We start from the raw sequence: 21593 nt of genomic DNA, 5'->3' as shown, positions 1-21593 counted from the left end.
TGCCCCGCAAGACGAACGCCTCGCAAGACGGAAAACCCGCTAGACGAAAGGGTTTTCCGTTTTGGGGGCGCTTCGCAAAACGAATTTCCCTATGGGCTTGCTTCGCAGGATGAAATGTCTTACGAGTTCCGGCGGGTTTTCCTCCCTTTCCCCCCCTTATCCTAAGCCGCTAAGCCGCTTATCAGCTGATCCGCTAAAAGTCGCTAAACCGCTAATAGTGCTAATCCGCTAAACTGTCAATGGGCTTGCTTCGCAAGAGGAAAAAACCGCTATACGAAGAGCCTCACGGAATGGATTAATTTCGTCTTGCGAGGCACCACTGTAATCCAATCAGGTAACCTGGCAGGCAGGATAAAAACAACTCGCTCAGATTTCTGTTGTAGTCCACCCCTTGTCTGATGTACATATGATGTAATTAGGGGGTGGTCCTGGGCTACACCCCTTCTGTGATGTATGTATGATGTATGGAGGGGTGGTTTTGAGATACAGGGTGGGCAGTTCAAAAGTCTATATAAGACTTTTGGGTTGTCCTCCTCTCTTCTGAGTGTGGGGCGAGCACCCACAGGCTTACTAGCTGTTTTGGTTCTCAATATTCTCTGGTTGGCCTGTGTTATTTTCTCCTACCGATGGAGAACCACAAAGGACTCTACAAGGGCTCTTGTGTACTCCATAAGGGAAAGGGAGCAGTTTTTGTTTACAACACAGTTGATAGGAGTTTGTTGATGTGAAGAACGAAGTGAACACTAGACACACTCCATACATCTAAATGGGTTTTCCCATGAGAACACAGTGGTACCTCTGGTTATGAACTTAATTCGTTCTGGAGGCAGGAGCACCTACTTCCGGGTTAGTGGAGCTCGTTACCCGAAGCATTCACAAGGAGGACGGTACATAACCAGAGGTGTTACTGTACATAGATGAACTTAACTGAAGCACTATCCACACTTTTCCCATTTAAATGGTTTCTTTTCTAAGTTTCTTGGTGTTTTGTAAGTGCTCCACTCTCATTGAAGCCCATTTCACACTCCATACATTTAAATGGTTTCTCCTGTGTGTGAGTCTGTTCATGAACAGTAAGTTTTCCCCTTTCTCTGAAGCACTTCCCACATTCCAAATATTTAAAGGGTTTCTCCCCTGTGTGAGTTCATAGATGTTCAGTTGTAAACCTTTAGTGAAGCTCTTTCCACACTCCATACATTTTAATGGTTTCTCCCGTATATGACTTTGTTGGTGTACATTAAGGATTCCATTCTGACTAAAGCACTTTCCACACACCGTACCTTTAAACATATTTTTTTTAAGGTCTCAAATTCAATGCTTTGCATGCAGAAGGTGGTCCCAGGTGAAATCCTTGTCAGGCAGAGAGACCCTGTTGGCATCCGTCTGTCTCGGGAGGCGATGGAGGAGGGGGCCTTTGGGGGTGAAGTCCAACTGTGGGCAGCTTGCAGACCTGCTGTGGCTGCTTCATGACATGGGCAAATGCTCAATGCTGGGAGAGGGAGGAGCAGCTCCAGATTAACTCTGCTTTCGGCCTCCTATACTGCCTGCTCTTTCTACAGATTTCTGAAAGATGGGCCAATTACTTGGGCACAGAGAATCCTCTCTCCGCAGGGAGATGACTCTCCTGAAACCACTGGCAATGCCCACATTTCCCTGTGCCATCCTCCCTCCCCCATTGGTTCCTTCCCTCAGCACCTCTTTTATTCCGGCTGCCACCATGGAACTTTGTCCACTTTGCAGTTTAGTGTCAGGCTGGTCTGAATCGGAGGACTGGGGAATGCAGTAACAGAAGAGGAGAGGGAAGTCCCCCCTGCCCTTCCAGAGTTTCACAATGCAGAGAGACAGGCAGATTCAGAGGCTGCACAGTTGAGACAGGAGCTACCCAGCTTTGAGATAGTAGCTAGGAAACAGAAAGGAGGGAAGCAGCTGGGTGATACATCAATCAGAACAAAGGAGAAGCAGGGAAGGAGGGACATCCCGTTGGACGTGGGTAAGAACTGCTATCCTTGCGAGGAGTTGCCTGTTTGTGCTAGCAACATGATATGGTAATAAAAAGAGCAGAAATCTACCAACTGCTCATTAATTCTCATCGGTGACCTACCAAAAAGGGAGGGGGGACTTCCGAACATGACATGTAGCCATGAATGAGGAGGTTTTGTAAAACAATGAATTTGTAAAATATAGACGACGTAGGACGGTTTAAGGATTACTTTGTGCACATAAGACTATGCATTTCAGTCTTTCTGTGTTTTCATTGTTCCTTTATTGCAACTATAAAAAATATTTATGCTGTTGTTCTTGTAACAAGGAGTTGGACTAGAAGACCCTTGGAGTCTCTTTCAACTCTACAGTTCTAGTTACAGGTTGGTCTGCCGTAGTCAAAGCAAAATAAAAAATTTCCAACTAAGTTTGTTATTGGCATGAGCTTGGTGCGTGCACACGAAAGCTCATGTCAGTGACAAACTTAGTTAGTCTCTTAAGATGCTACTGGAAGGAATTTTATTATTTTGTTTCGACTACAGTTCTAGGATTCCAGAGCAAATCCTGCTTCCTAAACACCACTGTTGAGCTCCACTTTCCCCAACTCTCCATTCTCAACTCTCTCTGCCAAAGACCAAATATCAACAGACTCTCAGCCCATGTTCACTCACAATGAGCACTCCAGGGTCACATTCTGCACATCCCTAACTGTACATTGTATATTTCATTACACTTACTATTATGAGACATTTACCTTCATTGTCTTAATACATATATGTACAACTTTCCATACAAACACCAGAACATCAGACACACTCCATGCATTTACAAATGATTTCCCCCTATATGAGTTTGTTGATATGAGAGACAAAGTGAACTCTGTGGGAAAAACTTGGCACACTCCATACATATAAATGAGTTCTTCCCCGTGAGAGTCCATAGGTGTTAATAACTCCATTATAATTGAAACACTTTCCACACTTTTTCCATTTAAACTATTGCTTCTCTGTGAGATCGCTGATGTCTTGTGAGAGTTCCACTCTCACTGAAGCACCTCCCACAATCCATACACTTATATGGTTTCTCCCCTGTGTGAATTCGTTGGTGTACAGTAAGTCTTCCATTTTGACTGAAGCTCTTTCCGCACTCCATACATCTAAAGGGTTTCTCCCCTGTGTGAGATCGTTGATGTGTTGCAAGAGCTCCTCTCTCAATGAAACCCTTCCCACAATCCATACATCTAAATGGTTTCTCCCCTGTATGCGTTTGTAGGTGTCTTGTAAGTTTTCCACCTTCACTGAAGCCCTTCCCACAATCCTTACATTTAAATGGTTTCTCCCCGGTATGACTTTGTCGGTGCACAATGAGTTTCCTACTACAAATGAAGGACTCTCCACACTCCAAACATTTATATGGTTTCTCCCCTGTGTGAGTCCGTTGATGTACAGTAAGTTTCCCCCCTTGACTGAAACCCTTCCCACACTCTAAACATTTATATGGTTTCTCCCCTGTGTGAGTTCGCTGATGTTTTGTAAGTGACCCACTTTCAGTGTAACTCTTTCCACACTCCAAACATTTATATGGTTTCTCCCCTGTGTGAGTTCGTTGATGTTTTGAAAGAGCTCCACTCTCAATGAAACCTGCCCCACATTCCATACATTTATATGGTTTCTCCCCTGTGTGAGTTCTCCGATGAATAGTAATGTGTGAATACTGACTGAAGCTCTTCCCACACGCCATACATTTAAATGGTTTCTCCCCTGTGTGAATACGTTGATGTACAGTAAGCTTTCCCCTATCCCTGAAGCTCTTCCCACAATCCATACATTTAAATGGTTTCTCCCCGGTGTGAGTTCGTTGATGTCGGGCAAGACTTCCATTTTCACTGAAGCTGCTTCCACACTCCATACATTGAAATGGTTTCTCCCCTGTGTGAGTTCGTTGGTGTCTTGTAAGAGCTCCACTATCAATGAAGCCCTTCCCACAATCCATACATTTATATGGTTTCTCTCCTGTGTGAATTCGTTGATGTGCGCTAAGATTTCTATTTTTACTGAAGCTCTTTCCGCACTCCAGACATTTAAAGGGTTTCTCCTCTGTGTTAGTTTGTAGTTGTGTGCTAAGGTGTTCACTCATGCTGAAGTACTTCACAGATGGCCCCTCAAAATTCTGATTGTCTTCTCCATCACCTGGTTTAAAGTGGGGAAGGGGGAGATAGAATATTGTTAGGTATTCAAGGAAGAGAACAAGAGATCTTAACACACAGCAAGACCAATCACCACCTTCTATTATTTCAACACCTCCAGCATTCCTCCCTCTCCTATGTACATCTTTAGGAAAGTAAATCTAAAAATAGCCTCAATAACCCCTAGTATCCAGTTCTACCTTCAATTCCCATGTAACACTGAGCACCAAGAGAAACCTTCTATGCTGAGATGAGGCATCTATGGCCCTCCAGATGTGGTTGGACTCTAAGTACCATCAACCCAACTAAAGAAGTCAAATGACCAGGGCTGATGGGAGTTGTAGTGCAGCAACCTCTGGAGGGAGACACTTTCTCCATCTTCCCCCTCCTGTGAAAATGCTACGCCTCTGTATTCAGTTTTCTCCTTCCTTCCTGATCTGTAATATCTCACTGATACATTCCAACCAACTGTACACATCACCTAAACCTGCACCAGGGTGCTGGAGAAGATGGGCCATTGTTCTGATCCAAAAGGGCTCTTTTTATATTCCTACACACTGAAAGGAGACATAGAAAGTTACAGTCTCACAGCAAAGTGGAAGTATGGACCTCTGAATTGGTCCAGGACAACATCCCTGTATTTTTCTGTTCCAAGCGAAGAGATGAGCTCCGACTTGAGTATCAGAGTCTCTGTTATGAGGAATAAGTAAAACAGAAGTGCTGTTTATGTCATAAGGGACTATAAAAATATTCAAAAATATTAATCTTGTGAAACAAAGACAGCAAAGTATCTGGTGGCCCATTAAAAGTTTATAAATGACACTGACCAGCAAACCATATGCCACCATTTTTACCCTGTGGAATAAGTAAAACACAGGATTTTTTTGCAATTCATACCACAATATCAGCTTACTGATTGTTGTCTTCAAAAGCAACTACTCTACTCCAAACTTAAGAATGGAAATTGATATACCAGTGGGCAACAAAAGAGGCTTCAAGACACTCTCAAGGCAAATCTAAAAATATGCAGTATAAGCACAGAAAATTGGGAAACACTGGCCTGGGAGTTCTCCAATTGGAGAACAGCCTTTAGCAAAGGCGTCATTGACTTTGAAGAAGCAGAAACTTGGGGTGAAAGGGAGAAGTTAAGAGGAAAGTACGTTTGGTAAACCCTCACTGTGATTAACTCCTGCCCAGAAACCTATCTCCCCACTGTGGAAGGATGTGTGGATCCAGAATTGGAATCTACAGTCACTTATGCACATACCTTTAAGACCATGTTCATGGAAGACAATCTTATTCGGCTACGAGGCTTCGCCAAAGAGGAAGACATGGCATGAATAGATGGCTCAAACAGCAGGTTCACACCTCCAACGTCTAACAGCCAAGAGGGATACAAATCTGCCCTTACCTAGAGAGGCCACCATCTCATAATTCTCCTCCATGACTTCCTTGTGCAGAGCTCTTTGGCCACGATCCAGCAGAGCCCACTCCTCCTCCGTGAAAAACACAGCCACCTCCTCAAAGGTCAAGAGGGCCTGGAAGAAGAAGAGGAAGAAGAAGAAGAAGAAGAAGAAGAAGAAGAAGAAGAAGAAGAAGAAGAAGAAGAAGAAGAAGAAGAAGAAGAAGAAAACAGAGCTGCTCTTAGATCCCCATCATCCCCAATCAACACAGAGGGAGGCTGGGTGGTCCCATCTGTGCCTCTGCCCTCCTCCCTGCTCCCGTTGCTCTTTCCCTACCTGAGGAAGCTGCCTGGCTCCTCTTTCCACTCCACCTCTGAGAAGAGGCCGTTCAGAGGGGGTCTCGGAGGCCATTGCGCTGCCAGTGGAAAGGACGGAGGAGGAGGCGTAAACTGGGCCACTTCTGGGACTCTCTCAGCTGGTGCCACGATGCACTTCAATGCAGGGAGCAGCTCTTTTAGGAGAAAAATGCAGAATTTATTATTATTATTATTGATTGACTTTATATACCACCCTATACCCGGAGGTCTGAGAGCAGTTCATAGAAAGGCGGATTTATTTAGAGTGGGAGACATTTACACAGAGAGCATGCGTTTTACAAATACTGTACAAATACCAATAATAATAAATTAATACCCCCAAATTCTAATTACAAGAGCTCTGGAACACGATATTATCACAACAGAAACAGAAACTATTGACTCTTGGTGTAAATATTTGTGTATCTGACTCTCTCTCCCCTCCAGCCCAGACCAGCTCCCTGACACAGGAGGCCAAGGGAGGGGGGGTGTTCCAGGCTCAGTGTGAAGAAATACACAAAAATGGGTTAGGAGGCTGGGTCTAAGATGGGGGGGGGGGAATATCCCGTGGTGACTTTCAATGCATAGGTGCCAGCTCCCTGGGTCCCTGAGCACCTACCCCTACCATGAAGGGGCTGGGCACCCACATATTTCGGTGCCAGGGCCATGCATGCTGCATGGCACCCATAGCCCTGGGGAGAAGAGTTTGGATTTGATATCCCGCTTTATCACTACCCGAAGGAGTCTCAAAGCGGCTAACATTCTCCTTTCCTTTCCTCCCCCACAACAAACACTCTGTGAGGTGAGTGGGGCTGAGAGACTTCAGAGAAGTGTGACCAGCCCAAGGTCACCCAGCAGCTGCATGTGGAGGATTGGAGACGCGAACCCGGTTCCCCAGATTACGAACCACCGCTCTTAACCACTACACCACACTGGCTCTCACACTATGGGGACCCATAGTCGTGGGGTGAAACTGGCACAACTGGTTCAGTGTCCCAGTGAGGTTGCAGGGGTGGGGGGGGTGGGGAGTGCCCCTCTCTGGTTCGTCTCGGAAGCAAAATGTCTCCCTCCCTTCCCCACCAGGAGGCTGGTTTATCTCTGCGCTTCAAAAAGGATCTTGCAATGCAAAACCTGTTGGGGGAGGGGGAGGCACTTTGCAGCAGCGTGACCTTTATCACGCCTCCCCACCCCCACTGATTCCCACAGGAAAAGAGCGAGACCCCCTCCTTGCTTTCCTTTCACACCCCCCCCCCATCCTCCCGCCTCCTTTCCCAGCTGCCCTGTTTGTAGATTCAGGCAGAGGGAAAGCAAATCCTTATCCCACCCCCATCCCCAAATAACACCCCCCCCGAATGAGGATGGAGACCCTCTCCCCTCCAAATTGCCCCTTTTGCAGCCGATTGCAGATTGCCTCTCCTGATTTCCAGAGGGAAAGGGGGGAGACCTTCCTTGCTTTCATCCCCCCCACCTTTCCCCCCCTCCCTCCTGCCCTGTTTGTAGATTCATGGGGAGGAAATACAAATTCTTCTCCCTCCCTGCACCCCAAATCTTCTCCCCCCCAAAAAAAATGTTGCACCTTTTCCCTCCTCTTTTGCAGGCCTCCTTCTCTTCCGGGGGTGTGCATGGAGACCCCACCCCCTCCAACATTGCCTCTCCCCCCCTCCCGCCCTGCTCCGCCACTTCCTGCCTCTCTAGGAAGCGAGTTCATTGACTCAGGGGGAGTGGGGGGGGTCCTTCCGGGAAGACGAGTCCTAGGAATGTAGTGGGAAGGGACCCCCCCCTCCAGCCCAACTGGGTCACGGAGCCCCCTGTGCCTCTGCCTTTTTCCGAACATACCCTTATTTCCTTCCTGCTGTTAGGTAGATAATTTATTACAGTCGAAGACCAGCTTATAAAACACACTTGGGGGTACAATCCCAGACGGAAAACAAACATTTAAAACAATGTACAACAATAAAATTAAAATTTATAAATGCGATAAGCATATAGACACTTAAAACTTTAAGATAAGCTACGGCAGAGAGCTGACCCAGAGTCACCCGTAGAACCAAGTTTGGGGATTTTCTTAACGAAATAGTTTGGGTCGGGGGGGGGGGTGGTCTGCGCCTACAGGTCTGTACACAGAATCTAGCGACCCATCTGGGTCGTCTTGTGATCTTTGCCTAACGGGAAAATGTCAAATTTTTGCTTTTCTGGGAGGTCAGTGAGCCTCACCAGCAGGGGATCAATGGTCTCACTACGTGCCTCTTCATAAAAGGGACATCTAAAGAACAAGTGCTCTGGGCTTCCTCTATCCCCCAATGAACAGGCGAAAAGTCTCTGAGCATATGGGACTGCTGCTGTTCATAAATGTACAAGGCAAACACACATGCATAAGTATAGTGTCTGAAACAGTACAGGAAGGGAATCCTGAAGCTATTTTGACTCTCCCAAATTGACCTCAAATATTTCTCTGCAAGGAGGGAGGAAATGGGAAAAGCTTTCCAGTTGTCTTTGGACTGCAGGGGCTTAAACCTTCCTTTGCAAAGACAACCTGGCAAGTATCTGTTAAGCTGAGCAAACTACCAATATATGTAAGAGATTCATTATTAATAAATTATGATTACAGGGAACCAGGCAGAGGGCCTTCTCGGTGGTGGCACCCGCCCTGTGGAACGCCCTCCCAGAAGCAAAGCAGCTAGTAAGCCTGATCTTTATTAAACTCTTTCATCAGGGTCCCCCACTCCCCCCCCCCACGCAGGGAGAGAGGAGAGGAACCCAGAACAAAAGTGTGCAAGCCCCTATATAGACCAGGGGTTAGTAAACTTTTTCAGCAGGGGGCCAGTCCACCGTCCCTCAGACCTTGTGGGGGACCGGACTATGTTTTGGAAAAAATAATAATGAACGCATTCCTATGCCCCAGAAATAACCCAGAATCATAAAATCATAGAGTTGGAAGAGACCACAAGGGCCATCGAGTCCAACCCCCTGCCAAGCAGGAAACACCATCAGAGCACTCCTGACATATGGTTGTCAAGCCTCTGCTTAAAGACCTCCAAAGAAGGAGACTCCACCACACTCCTTGGCAGCAAATTCCACAGAGATGCATGTTAAATAAAAGGACACATTCTACTCATGTAAAAACACGCTGGTTCCAGACTGTCCGTGGGCCGGATTTAGGTGATTGGGCTGGATCCTGCCCTCGGGCCTTAGTTTGCCTACCCATGCTATAGACTTTTAAAACTGCCCACTCTGTGGCTCAAGACCGCCACCCCCCCAAAAAAAAATCATACATCACAGGGGGGCAGTCTACAGCAGAAAATGTGTCTGTCTGGATACCTGATAATGGTCGATCGTTGCTCAACCTGGTAAATGGTAAATACTTTAGTTCCTGAATAATAATAATAATAATAATGATAATAATAATAATTTATTATTTATACCCTGCCGATCTGGCTGGGTTTCCCCAGCCACTTTGAGCGGCTTCCGACAAAATATTAAAATACAACAATCTGTTAAACAGGCCCTTCCATCAGATGTCAAGGCAATAAGCAACTACCTTACTTTTAAACGACATCTGAAGGCAGCCCTGTTTAATGCTGTATTGTGTTTTTAATATTCGGTTAGGAGCCGCCCTGAGTGGCTGAGGAAACCCAGCCAGATGGGCGGGGTATAAATAAATAAATAAATAAATAAATAAATGCAAGGTGGTTCTTTTAATGAGATTCAGAAGGAATACAAACACAAGTGAGTGAGAAGATTAAAGATTTTATTTTAAACAGCAAGCATTATATACATTACCAAGCAAGCTCTTCGGTCTGCCATTGGGGAGCCCTCAAGAAGAGGCGAAGTCCCCTCCCCAGGTGGTCTCAGGTTGCACAATCTTCTGGCCATGAGTTTGTACATGAGCTTCCTCAAAACCATCTGATTTACAGAGTACAGTGGTACCTCTGGTTAAGAACTTACCGTATTTTTCGCTCTATAAGACGCACATTTTCCCCTCCAAAAATTAAGGGGAAATGTGTGTGCCTTACGGAGCGAATGCAGGCTCCTTGGCTTCAGCGATAGCAACGCAAAGCCTCCGAAGCGCAGTGGGAGCGCTCCCGCCGAGCTCCACTGACAGGGCACTGTGCAGAGAGGGGATTTTTTTTTCTCTTGTTCTCCCCCTCTAAAACAAGGTGTGTCCTATGGTCGCGAAAAATACGGTAATTCGTTCCGGAGGTCCATTCTTAACCTGAAACTGTTCTTAACCTGAAGCACCACTTTAGCTAATGGGGCCTCCCACTGCCGCCGTGCAGCCAGAACACAATTTCTGTTCTCATCCTGAAGCAAAGTTCTTAACCTGAGGTACTATTTCTGGGTTAGCAGAGTCTGTAACCTGAAGCATCTGTAACCCAAGGTACCACTGTATTGATAGTGAGCCTGTATGGTTTGCCCAATGCCTACGGCAGATTATTCACCAGCCAGCCTCCTCTGCACATCCCTCCAAACAATGTCCAACATCAAAGGTCAGAAGGTACCCTGCATTATCACTTCTTCCTTCCACCAGATTATACATTAAAGCAGGGGTCAGCAACCTTTTTCAGCCGTGGGCCGGTCCACTGTCCCTCAGACCTTGTGGTGGGCCGGACTATATTTTGAAAAAAATATGAACGAATTCCTATGCTCCACAAATAACCCAGAGATGCATTTTAAATAAAAGGACACATTCTACTCATGGAAAAACACGCTGATTCCTGGACCGTCCGCGGGCCGGATTTAGAAGGCGATTGGGCCGCATCCGGCCCACGGGCCTTAGGTTGCCTACCCCTGCATTAAAGGCTGCTCTCAGCCATCAAAGAACTTTGTGAAGAGATAGAGAAGGAAAGTAAACAGAAGCAGGAAGAGAAGACTAAGTTAGATCACTTATCTCCTCGAAGTACAAATGTTTTCTGGAAAAGGTTGCCCATTAATCCCCCTCTTTTTTGGTGGTGACCCTAAGAGTCACCTAGTCCAACCATCTGGCATTGCAGGAATCAGAGCTAAATAATCCCTGGCACATGGCCACACAACCCCAGTTTATAAACACCCTTCCAAGGTAGTCCTTTCCACACTGAACCAATGGATTCATATTACCAGACAGCAGGGTGGATTGGATTTCAATCATTTTTTTACAGAAAGAATCATTTTTGCTGGTAATAATCTTAATATTTACAACCAGATGCAGGTTTCGTTTTCGGAATAATAAATTTTCAGAGTACTTTTTACAGCTATTATAAAAAATTACTGATTTGTTTATACTATTAGAAACACCTAGATAATTATGAGATTCTTGTGAGGTTTAATAAGATAACTGTTTATATTTGGACAACTTTCCTGCTGTACTTTATTGGAAGTCATTCCCGTAATAACTTAGACTGATTTTTAGCACACATGAAAAACTTAAAACAAATCCTTAATTCCTGATGAATAGCCTTTGGACTATAATGTAACTGAAATAGAAAACTATCTTTAGAAAGATTTTTTTTGTCCAAAAGCATTTTATTTTAAAAATCCAATTTAAATTTTAAAAGATCTAATTTTAGTTTTTTTAAAAAAACCTGATTTAAATAAAAAATCTGATTATTTTTTATTTTTTAAAAATCATTGATTTTTATTCACCCTGCCAGAAAGGAGATTCCAACTAAACATTAGGAATAACTTTCTGATGACGCATTCAACAGGGGAACATGATCCATTGGCTGCCCTTCATTGAAGGTTTTTAAATGGAAGTTGGGAATCTGCCAGGGAATCTTCAGCTGTGATTCCTGCATTTCAGAGGGTTGGACTATATGGCCTTTGGGGGTCCCTTCCAATCCTTCAATAACTGCAATCATGATAATAATAATTGCTTTCAACTCCTCGGGCCCATGGAAACAGCAGATCCAGGCAAGATGCCACAGATTATGGGGACAAGTTCAAGACTGCCCCAGGCCCGTTGGGGGGAGAGTGTGGTCTCCAAAGGCTGATCGATCACCAAATGACTGATATTTGTGGAATACATTTATCTACATTGTAATATTGCAAACAGGTCTGCTTAACAATTTAACTTGGAAGGTACTGGTTCAATAAAGCTCAAAAGGAAGGTTTGGACAATTAATGATTGGGAGTTGCTGCGCCATTAAACAGATAACAGATTTGGACAACATCCCGGATCGGAACGGAGTCGGAGGAAGCTGCACTGATAAAAAGACAGTCGGAAAAATATATACCTACAAAGCTGTATTCGACAGATGAAAGTACGTGATATTTGACAAGATTGAGAATCGTGGACAGGAATTATAAAGCGTCAAAACCAAGACGTGAAAAATATGGAACGATGAGGAGAGGCAGGACTGAGATGTGGAGATACGCTTTAGAGATCCAGACCGTGGGGAGCCCCCCAAAATTAATAATTATAATTTGCTCTTTTTTATTTGTTTTTTTTATTTTAATTGAAGTATTATGATTGGATATATTAATTGGATGTTTTTTATTGGAAAATCAATAAAAATGATTTTAAAAAGACTGCCCCAGGCAAAACCGGCAGTCGAAAATTCTTCCTGCCACGTAGGGAAGTTTGGGGCACAGGCTTCCCTGCAGAGGGACCCCCTCCGCCCCTTGTCTTCTGCGCCCCTCCCCCCCAGCTTCAACGGCTCAGCCACTGGCGGATTCCCAGCCCTCCTAGAAATGTCAAGGGAAAACAAGAATATAAATGGTGCCTTGGGGAGGGGACACCCTTGTGGGCATGCAATGGAAGGTCTGTGCAGGCTCTGTGGCAGAGGGAGTTGCATCAGGGAAGGATGATGCATGTGGTTTCTCCCTCCCGTGGATTCCTTCATGCTTATAAAGGCTCCCTCTGTTTCTGAAGCTCTCCCCACATGCCATGCATTTATATGGCTTCTCTCCCGTGTGGGTTCTTTTGTGAGCAGTGAGAACCTCGAGCCAACGGAAGCTCTTCCCGCACTCCACACACGGATATGGTTTCTCCCCTGTGTGGATTCTCTGATGAGAGAGAAGTCTCGAGTGGCCCCGGAAGCTCTTCCCGCACTCAACGCACTGAAACGGCTTCTCCCCCGAGTGAACGCTTTTGTGAAAAGCGAGGCTCGCGCTGTCGTTGAAGGCCTCTCCGCACTTCCGGCACTTATAGGACTTCTCAGCTACGTGTGTTCTCTGATGTTGACAAAGGTTTCCTTTGGTCCGGAAGCTCTTTCCGCACTCCACACAAGGGTACGGCTTCTCCCCTGTGTGAATCCTCTGGTGTAAAGTCAGGCTTGACCTTTCGGCAAAGTTCTTTCCACACTCGGCGCACTTATGTGGCTTGTCTCCTGTGTGAGTCCTTCTGTGGTAAGCAAGGCTTGGTCTCTCACGGAAGCTCTTTCCACATTCCACACACACATACGGTTTCTCTCCGGTGTGAGTTCTCTGATGAGCGGTAAGGCTGGAGCTCATCCTGAAGCTCTTCCCACACTCCACACATTTGAACGGCTTCTCCCCTGAGTGGATTCTTTTATGGAAAGTAAGGCTCGTGCTGTCACTGAAGTCCTTCCCGCATTCTGTACATATATATGGCTTCTCTCCTGTGTGGATTCTCTGATGTTTACAAAGGTTTCCTTTATTGCTGAAGCTCTTCCCGCAGTCGGTGCATTTATACGGCTTCTCCCCCGTGTGGATTCTCTGATGTTTACAAAGGTTTCCTTTCGTGCTGAAGCTCTTCCCGCAGTCTGCACATTTATATGGCTCCCCCGTGTGAGTTCTGTAGTGCGAAGTCAGCTTCGAACTCACTCTGAAGCACTTTCCACACTCGGCACACTGATAGGGCTTTTCCCCCGTGTGAGTTCGGTAGTGTATCGTCAGGCTACCACTCTGAGTAAAACTCCTTCCACACTCCATACACTTATAGGGTTTCTCCCCTGTGTGGAGGAGCTTGTGCTTTTTAAGGTTTCCACTATTGCTAAAGCCTTTCCCGCACTCCTTACATGTATACGGCTTTTCCCCTGTGTGGGTTCTGAAGTGTTTATTTAAGTCCGATTTAAACTTGAATGTTTTCCCACATGCCGGGCACGTTCTCCTCCTCTTTCCTTTACAATCTCCTTGGGGGATGTGGAGTTTGTGGACATCTGCACCCTGAAAAGCAACGGATGTCTTCCTCTGGTTTTCCTTGTGACTTTTGCTTCCAAAGGTCTCCCCTCTTGCTTCGGGCTTGATGGCTTCTGATGGAGGTACAGAATCCTCATTGTCCTGCCCACCTGTTTGGAGAGGGGCAGAAATCCTGTTAGTAGTGCAAGGCAGGAACTAAGGGTCTCAAAACATATCAAAAGCAATTGGCTGCTTCCCTTTATTTCAACATCCCTATCATGACCCGCCGAGTCCAGTAGCCATCAAGACACAGAGGCTGCAGAGCCATTGGAGAGGGTGGCAGCACTAAAACAGAGATTGGTGGGTAGGAGATCCCTGGATCAGAACCCACAACATGAGAGCCATAATTGGACAACCCTATAATGCCCACTTTTGCTAGCAGCCAGGCTTGAAATAACGAGGCGCTGGAAGAATTCGGAGGGTACTTCTTTGACAAATGGGTACCATAAAGTACCATACAGTCGCATCTTACGTGAATACAACTTGCACAATTTCAACCCTACGTGGCTGGGGAAAGGCTGGTTGAAATTGTGCGAGTTAAACGCAAGCAAGATGCAGTGATTAAAAGCTCATCTTTGCACTGTGTCTTTGCTACACCAGGAAAATCTCCATGATTCTTCCATTTGTTGAAAACTTGCTTATTTTGTTAAATTTATACACTGCTTGATTGTTTTTTTGGGGGACCCTCAAAGCAGTTTACAAAGAGAAAGCCGAAGTACACTAGGTCAATGGGATCACTGCTATCTATCTATAAGCTTGCTGACACTCTCAAAGAACTCAAACAGGATTGTGAGACAGGACTTTCCCTCGCAGAAGCCATGCTGGCCCTGCTTCCGCAAGGCTTGTCCTTCCACGTGCTTCGCTCTTCTATCTTTAACAACGATTTCCACAACTAAGCAGCTACCTGATGATGTCTCCTCTGCCACCTCTTTTTTGGGGTCCTGGATAAGTTCACCTTCTCCTTCTTCCCAACAGGAAATGAAGTCTGGTTCTCCCAGGGGGAGAAAAAGACATGGTTGGTGTGGAAATGCCTCCATATCTACTTTAATCTTATTTGATGTAACTGACAAAGTGGAAACCTGTATTACAAGTTTTGTTTTGCTGTGTTCACTATTGTGGAAAACCAGTAAAATACATTCTAAAAAATGACATGATTTGTTACTTTTGAGCACAAAGTATTCAGAAATCCCATATCAGAGAGTGGGGTGAAAGAACAGCCAAACATCTGGGAAGGGAATAAAGCAACTTTTCTTCCCCTTGATAATAATAATAATAATAATAATAATAATAATAATAATAATAATTTATTATTTATACCCCACCCATCTGTCTGAGTTTCCCCAGCCACGCTGGGCGGCTCCCAATCGAGTGTTAAAAACAGTACAGCGTTACATATTAAAAACTTCCCTAAACAGGGCTGCCTTCAGATGTCTTCTGAATGTCAGGTTGTTGTTTATCTCTTTGACATCTGATGGGAGGGCGTTCCACAGGGCAGGCGCCACTACCGAGAAAGCCCTCTGCCTGGCTCCCTGTAGCTTTGCTTCTCGCAATGAGGGAACCGCCAGAAGGCCCTCGGCACCGGATCTCAGTGTCCGGGCAGAACGATGGGGGTGGAGACGCTCCTTCAGGTATACAGGACTGAGGCCGTTTAGGGCTTTAAAGGTCAGCACCAACACTTTGAATTGTGCTCGGAAATGTGCTGGGAGCCAATGCAGATCTCTCAGAACCGGTGTTATGTGGTCCCGGCGGCCACTCCCAGTCACCAGTCTAGCTGCCGCATTCTGGATTAATTGCAGTTTCCGGGTCACCTTCAAAGGTAGTCCCACGTAGAGCGCGCTGCAGTAGTCCAAGCGTGAGATAACCAGAGCATGCACCACTCTGGCGAGACAGTCCGCGGGCAGGTAGGGTTTTAGCCTGTGTAACAGGTGGAGCTGGTAGACAGCTGCCCTGGACACAGAGTTAACCTGCGCCTCCATGGACAGCTGTGAGTCCAAAATGACTCCCAGGCTGCGCACCTGGTCCTTCAGGGGCACAGTTACCCTATTCAGGACCAGGGAATGCCCCATACCCACCCGCTCCCTGTCTCCCAAAAACAGTACTTCTGTCTTGTCAGGATTCAACCTCAATCTGTTAGCCGCCATCCATCCTCCAACCACCTCCAGGCACTCACACAGGACCTTCACCGCCTTCATTGTTTGATTGTTTTGGCTGCCCTTTTTCTGAACCTTTTCCAATTCTACAATATCCTTTTTGAGGTCAGGCGACCAGAACTGGGCACAGTGTTCCCAATGCAGCTGCATAATGGGTCTATATAATGGCACTGTGATATCGCCAGTTTTATTTTTGGTTGTTTTCCTAATGATCCCTAGCATGAAATCTGCCTTTCTCCCTGGCCTGCTGTCAAATTGAAGCACCCAGGGCTGGAGATAGTAGAATCACAGAATCGTAGAGTCAAAAGGGGACCCCGAGGGTCATCTAGTCCAACCCCCTGCAATGCAGGAATATGCAGCTGTCCCGTACGGGGATCGAACCTGCAACCTTGGCATTATCAGCACTGTGCTCTAGCCAACTGAGCTATGATTAGGTGCCAAGTGAAAAAGAGTAACAGGGGCAAAATCATCAGGATCATTGGGAACAGGAGATAAATTAGTCAGTTCCACAAAGGGCCCAATGACCCAGCTAAGGACTAACCTGCTAATGTCCTTTCCTCCTCTTCTTTGAGGTCTTGGATGAGCAGATATTCTCCTTCTCCCCAGTTGGAACCGAGCTCTGATTCTTTCAAGGAAAACAGGGAAGGCCGTTACTTTTGACTACTAAACTCTTCAGGTCTCCTCCAGGCAGCTGTTATTTGAAAGCCAAGCCGGACATTTAACTTTGGGGGAAACAGCTGGGCAGATTGGAAGGGGAGGTTCGACCTGCAGGCCAGCTCTCCTCTTTAAAACAAGAGCTGGGCTGGATCAAACCAAAGTCCCACCTGCCTATTGCTTCCGAATACCTATGGGCTGCAGAATAATGAACGCAGCCATCTTCGCTCTCGATCACATGTAACCTGCGGACCGTTTCAGTATGGGCATGCTTTTCAATTACCTTCATATCTTACGAATTTGTCAGTGCCCAGTTATCACAGACAATATACCAAAGCTAGATTAAATGTATTCCCTATCACAGAGGTTTACCCTATATACCAGTCTTTGGACTGTAATAAAGAAGGTGTGTGTTTGAATACCAGTTGTTGGAAACCGCAGGAACGGGCCAGTGTGTTTTTCTGCTTGTGCTTGTGGCTTTCTTACAGGCATCTATTATTATTATTATTATTATTATTATTATTATTATTAAGCAGGACTCTTACTTTCTTATCCAACACACATGGCCCAAACACCCATTTTCATCACAGCATCACTGCACTACAGGTTTAAGTGGCAAAAATAGCAGATTCACACCGACGATACCTATCTATCAAGAAAGGGCAGAATAGAATTCTTACCGAGAGAGGCCACTGCCTTGTGATTCTCCTCCATGACTTCCCTGTGCAGAGCTCTCTGGCCCGGATCCAGCAGTGCCCACTCCTCCTCTGTGAAACGCACAGCCACCTCCTCGAAGGTCACCAGATCCTGGGGGGGAAAGAACACACTCCCTACTCAGGAGGTAATCTCTCCCACAGAGACCATTGCTCCCAGTGTGAAAGGGGAAAGGGTAACAAGGTGAGGTGCTGGTGGGCTTTATTTACTCATCTATTTAATAATAATAATAATAATAATAATAATAATAATAATAATAATAATAATTTATATCCCGCCCTCCCCAGCTGAAGCCCGTCCTCACAGCGGCTAACAACAATAAAAGTAACACAGCAGCATTTATTTGCAGCATTCAAGAGTCTGTACGAGAGAATCTGTGATGCAGCAGCAAAAAAGGCTAATGCAATGCTAGGCTGACTCAATGGAAGTATAGTGCCCATAGGGTACAGAGGGTGGCAACATGAGAACGGGGCCTTCTCGCAGTGGCTCCCCGTTTGCGGGATGCTCTCCCTAGGGAGTTTTGCCAGGCACCTTCATTATGCACCTTGTATCCTGTGAACAACCCTAATGTCTGCAGGCATTGGGCAGTATACAAATTGTTGTTGTTGTTGTTGTTGTTAACGTGGCAGCTAAAAAAGCCAATGCAATTCTGGGCTGCATCAATAGGAGTATAGCATCTAGATCAAGGGAAGTAATAGTGCCACTGTATTCTGCTCTGGTCAGACCTCACCTGGAGCACTGTGTCCAGTTCTGGGCACCACAGTTCAAGAAGGACACTGACAAACTGGAAGGTGTCCAGAGGAGGGCAACCAAAATGGTCAAAGGCCTGGAAACGATGCCTTATGAGGAATGGCTAAGGGAGCTGGGCATGTTTAGCCTGGAGAAGAGGAGGTTAAGGGGTGATATGATAGCCATGTTCAAATATATAAAAGGATGTCACATAGAGGAGGGAGAAAGGATGTTTTCTGCTGCTCCAGAGAAGCGGACACGGAGCAATGGATCCAAACTACAAGAAAGAAGATTCCACCTAAACATTAGGAAGAACTTTCTGCCAGTAAGAGCTGTTTGACAGTGGAATTTGCTGCCAAGGAGTGTGGTGGAGTCTCCTTCTTTGGAGGTCTTTAAGCAGAGGCTTGACAACCATATGTCAGGAGTGCTCTGAGGGTGTTTCCTGCTTGGCAGGGGGTTGGACTCGATGGCCCTTGTGGTCTATTCCAACTCTATGATTCTATTCTATGAACAACTTGTATAATTATTATTATTATTATTATTATTATTATTATTGCTATTATTAATTATAATAGTAATGGTAACAGTACCGCTCTATTCTGCCTTGGTCAGGATGGATGGAGGAGGATGCCCAAGATGATTCAGGGTCTGCAAACCAAGCCTTTAGAAGAAGTGTTGAGGAGTTGGGTATGTTTGGGACGGAGAATAGGAGACTTGAGAGGAGAGATGACAGCCACCTTCCAATATCTCAAAGGCTGTCACAGGGAAGGTAGAGTTAGCTCATTTTATTGGGGGCCACCCAGAGTGGCTGGAGAAACCCAGCCAGATGGGCGGGGTATAAATAATAAATTATTATTATTATCCTGCTCTGGAGGCTGGAACTCGAACCCATGGCTTCAAGCTACAAGAAAGGAGATTCTGACTGAACCTCAGGAAGAACCTTGTGATGGCAAGAGCCGTCCGACAGCGACTACCTTTGAAGGTGGTGCGTTCCCCTTGGCTGGTAGCTTTTAAAGCAGAGTTTGGGTGGCCACCTGTCAGGGATGCTTTGGCCGAGATCCCTGCATTGCAAGGGGTTGGGCTAGATGACCCCTGGTGCCCCTTTCACCTCTACAATCCTATGATTCTCTGAATGAGGAAGGTCTGCAGAACCTCTTTCTGTGTGACCTTGAGAACCTGCAATGTGCCGTGGGAATGTAAGAAAGTAAAGAACTTCTGGGAAATGATATATAATGAGATGAAAAAGATGTCGAAATATACATTCTTAAAAAAACCAGAAGCATTTTTGCTTGGTATTATAGGCCAAGACATTAACAGACAAGATGTCAAACTGTTCTTATATGCAACAACAGCGGCAAGAATATTGTTAGCCCAGAAATGGAAGCAAGAAGAAATTCAGACGAAAGAAGAATGGCAGACGAAATTAATGGGCTACGCAGAATTGGACAAAATGACAGGAAGGATTCGAAACCTGGGGGACCAGAGATTTACAGAAGATTGGAAGAAGTATATGAATTATTTGAAGAGCAACTGTCATCAACAAATTACGCTAGTAGGACTACAAGACGTTTTGTAAGGAGAAATATACGAAGCGTTACCAAGTAGAAAAAGATAGAGATATTGGTTATGAGTTTGGAATGTAATAGGGAAAATAAATGCATACTAAGAGATTAGATTGGAAAATTTTCAGACAGGGCTGATGGAAGTCAAAAAAACTGAATAATATGTAAAAGTATATTTTTAATCACTGTTGAAAATGGTATGCATCTCTTCCCTCCTGCATCCCAGTTCTCCTTCCCTTACCTGAGGCAGCTGCACCTGAGGGTCTCCTCCCACTTCATCCCAAGAACCAAGAGAAGGTCCCAGGGATTCCATGCTGCTGAAAACTTGGCCACCTCTGAGACTCTCAGGGCTGCCCTGTCATAAAAGATTTGGAAAAGCTTCAGAAAAGGGACACCCAAATCACAGGATGGTAGAGTTGGAAAGGGACCCGATGATGCAATTTGGGGGCATTGGGATGGTAATTCTGTCCTCTCCTTCTGTGGGGGGGCGGACAGGGCGAGAGAGCACCCTCCCTCCCTCCTCTTCTGCCCTCCCCGTCCCAGCAAGGCTGCTTTCTCTGCACCAAGCCCCCCACCCACTCCCAGCTCCGTATTTGGGGGTGGGGCTTCTAATAGGATCGTGCAATAGAAATCATGCAGGGGGTGTTTCTCCCTAAACCTTGGGGGGGGGTCTCCTTTGCACACAGACCTATGCATCTTTCTCCCCCCCCCCCCACCATGAATTTTACTTGGTGATGGGCGGAACGAGGCTCCTGGGATGCAAAATCCACGCAGCTGTTGGGGGAGCGATTCTGAACCCGGGTTGCATGCAATGCATCAGAGCACCCCCTCCCTTCTATAGGTTTCGGGGGGGCATATGGAGAGGGGGGACTACCCCTTCTCCCCTCCCTGCACCCAAAGCAAATCCTTGCCCCTTCCCTCTTGCACCGTCCCGCACCTCTTTCTTAATCCGCTGTCCGCTCCGCATTTCAGCCTCCCTCCCCCTCTCCGAGGGAGTTTGATCAAGCCTATTTGCCCCTCCCTGAATTTCACTATTGTCGGCCTGTCTGTCTGCCCACCCCTTCCAACACCCCCCCCCCACTTTTGTTACAACATCCTGCCTCTCTAGGAAACAGAGTCCAGTTCTTTACACAGCTGGAGGGCTGAGTGACAGATGAGCTCTTTCTTGCGCTTCGCTCTCTTAATACATTGCAAACTGCAATCAATATATTGCAGACTGCAGTTGATCAATTAATCTCTCTTATTGCTGCACTGAAGGGGTTTAGAGTAGATGGCTCTTGCGGCCCCTTCCAACTCTACCATTCTATAATCAGAGAATCAGAGAATTGTAGATTTAGAATGGAATCTTTCGCCCAACATAGGACTTAGGGTTGCCATATGTCTGGAATTAGGCTAAAGGTAAAGTAAAGGGACCCCTGACCGTTAGGTCCAGTTGCAGAGCAAGCTTAGACCACAGTGCTACCAGCATGGTGGAATTAGGCTAAAAGGTAAAGGGACCCCTGACCATTAGGTCCAGTCACGGACGACTCTGGGGTTGCGGCGCTCATCTTGCTTTATTGGCCAAGAGAGCCGGCGTACAGTTTCCAGGTCATGTGGCCAGCATGACTAAGCCGCTTCTGGCGAACCAGAGCAATGTATGGAAACGCTGTTTACCTTCCTGCCAGAGTGGTACCTATTTATCTACTTGCACTTGGACGTGCTTTCAAACTGCTAGGCTGGCAGGAACAGGGACCGAGCAACGGGAG

General features: G+C 46.1%; 3 protein-coding genes across 7 annotated transcripts in view; 1 reads left to right on the top strand and 2 right to left on the bottom strand.

Moving 5' to 3' along the window:
* The window catches only part of LOC309364552 (uncharacterized protein), a 419096-nt gene that overhangs the window by 158016 nt on the left and 239487 nt on the right, over positions 1-21593 (top strand). The window lies entirely within an intron of this gene.
* LOC309364810 (uncharacterized protein) lies at positions 2822-7574 on the bottom strand. 4 transcript variants are annotated; one of them, XM_081902733.1, is made up of 5 exons: positions 7501-7574; positions 5905-6079; positions 5577-5703; positions 4775-4858; positions 2822-4169 (listed from the first exon to the last, which is right to left on the bottom strand). In XM_081902733.1, exons 2-5 carry the CDS (start codon positions 5977-5979, stop codon positions 2971-2973), a joined length of 1485 nt encoding a protein of 494 aa, XP_081758859.1. In that variant the 5' UTR covers positions 5980-6079; positions 7501-7574; the 3' UTR covers positions 2822-2970. The 4 variants fall into 4 exon arrangements, with proteins under 4 accessions (XP_081758859.1, XP_081758858.1, XP_081758860.1 ...); XM_081902732.1 differs by lacking the exon at positions 7501-7574 and having other exon boundaries at positions 5905-6210; XM_081902734.1 differs by lacking the exon at positions 7501-7574 and having other exon boundaries at positions 4775-4855; positions 5905-6210.
* Positions 9652-21093, bottom strand: LOC309364550 (uncharacterized protein). 2 transcript variants are annotated; one of them, XM_081902117.1, is made up of 6 exons: positions 20786-21092; positions 20090-20203; positions 17524-17650; positions 16731-16814; positions 14944-15030; positions 9652-14149 (listed from the first exon to the last, which is right to left on the bottom strand). In XM_081902117.1, exons 1-6 carry the CDS (start codon positions 20813-20815, stop codon positions 12594-12596), a joined length of 1998 nt encoding a protein of 665 aa, XP_081758243.1. In that variant the 5' UTR covers positions 20816-21092; the 3' UTR covers positions 9652-12593. The 2 variants fall into 2 exon arrangements, with proteins under 2 accessions (XP_081758243.1, XP_081758244.1); XM_081902118.1 differs by lacking the exon at positions 14944-15030 and having other exon boundaries at positions 20786-21093.

This window comes from Podarcis melisellensis (assembly GCF_964234715.1).
Source record: "Podarcis melisellensis genome assembly, chromosome: 2".
In the NCBI taxonomy this organism is placed as follows: domain Eukaryota; kingdom Metazoa; phylum Chordata; class Lepidosauria; order Squamata; family Lacertidae; genus Podarcis; species Podarcis melisellensis.
The sequence above is the reverse complement of the archived record's forward strand: the minus strand, read 5'-3'. Positions and strand labels throughout refer to the sequence as shown.

What these genes read in the sequence shown, in the direction of transcription:
- LOC309364810 (XM_081902733.1), bottom strand. Translation starts at nt 5,979, where the DNA reads ATGGCCTCCGAGACCCCCTCTGAACGGCCTCTTCTCAGAGGTGGAGTG. An exon ending in TGAGATGGTGGCCTCTCTAG is followed by an intron (nt 4,859 to 5,576) that starts GTAAGGGCAGAT and finishes TATTCCTCATAA; the next exon opens with CAGAGACTCTGATACTCAAG. An exon ending in TGTCCTGGACCAATTCAGAG is followed by an intron (nt 4,170 to 4,774) that starts GTCCATACTTCC and finishes ACTTTAAACCAG; the next exon opens with GTGATGGAGAAGACAATCAG.
- LOC309364550 (XM_081902117.1), bottom strand. Translation starts at nt 20,815, where the DNA reads ATGCGGAGCGGACAGCGGATTAAGAAAGAG. An exon ending in CTCAGGTGCAGCTGCCTCAG is followed by an intron (nt 17,651 to 20,089) that starts GTAAGGGAAGGA and finishes TTTCCCCCCCAG; the next exon opens with GATCTGGTGACCTTCGAGGA. An exon ending in CAAGGCAGTGGCCTCTCTCG is followed by an intron (nt 16,815 to 17,523) that starts GTAAGAATTCTA and finishes TTTCCTTGAAAG; the next exon opens with AATCAGAGCTCGGTTCCAAC.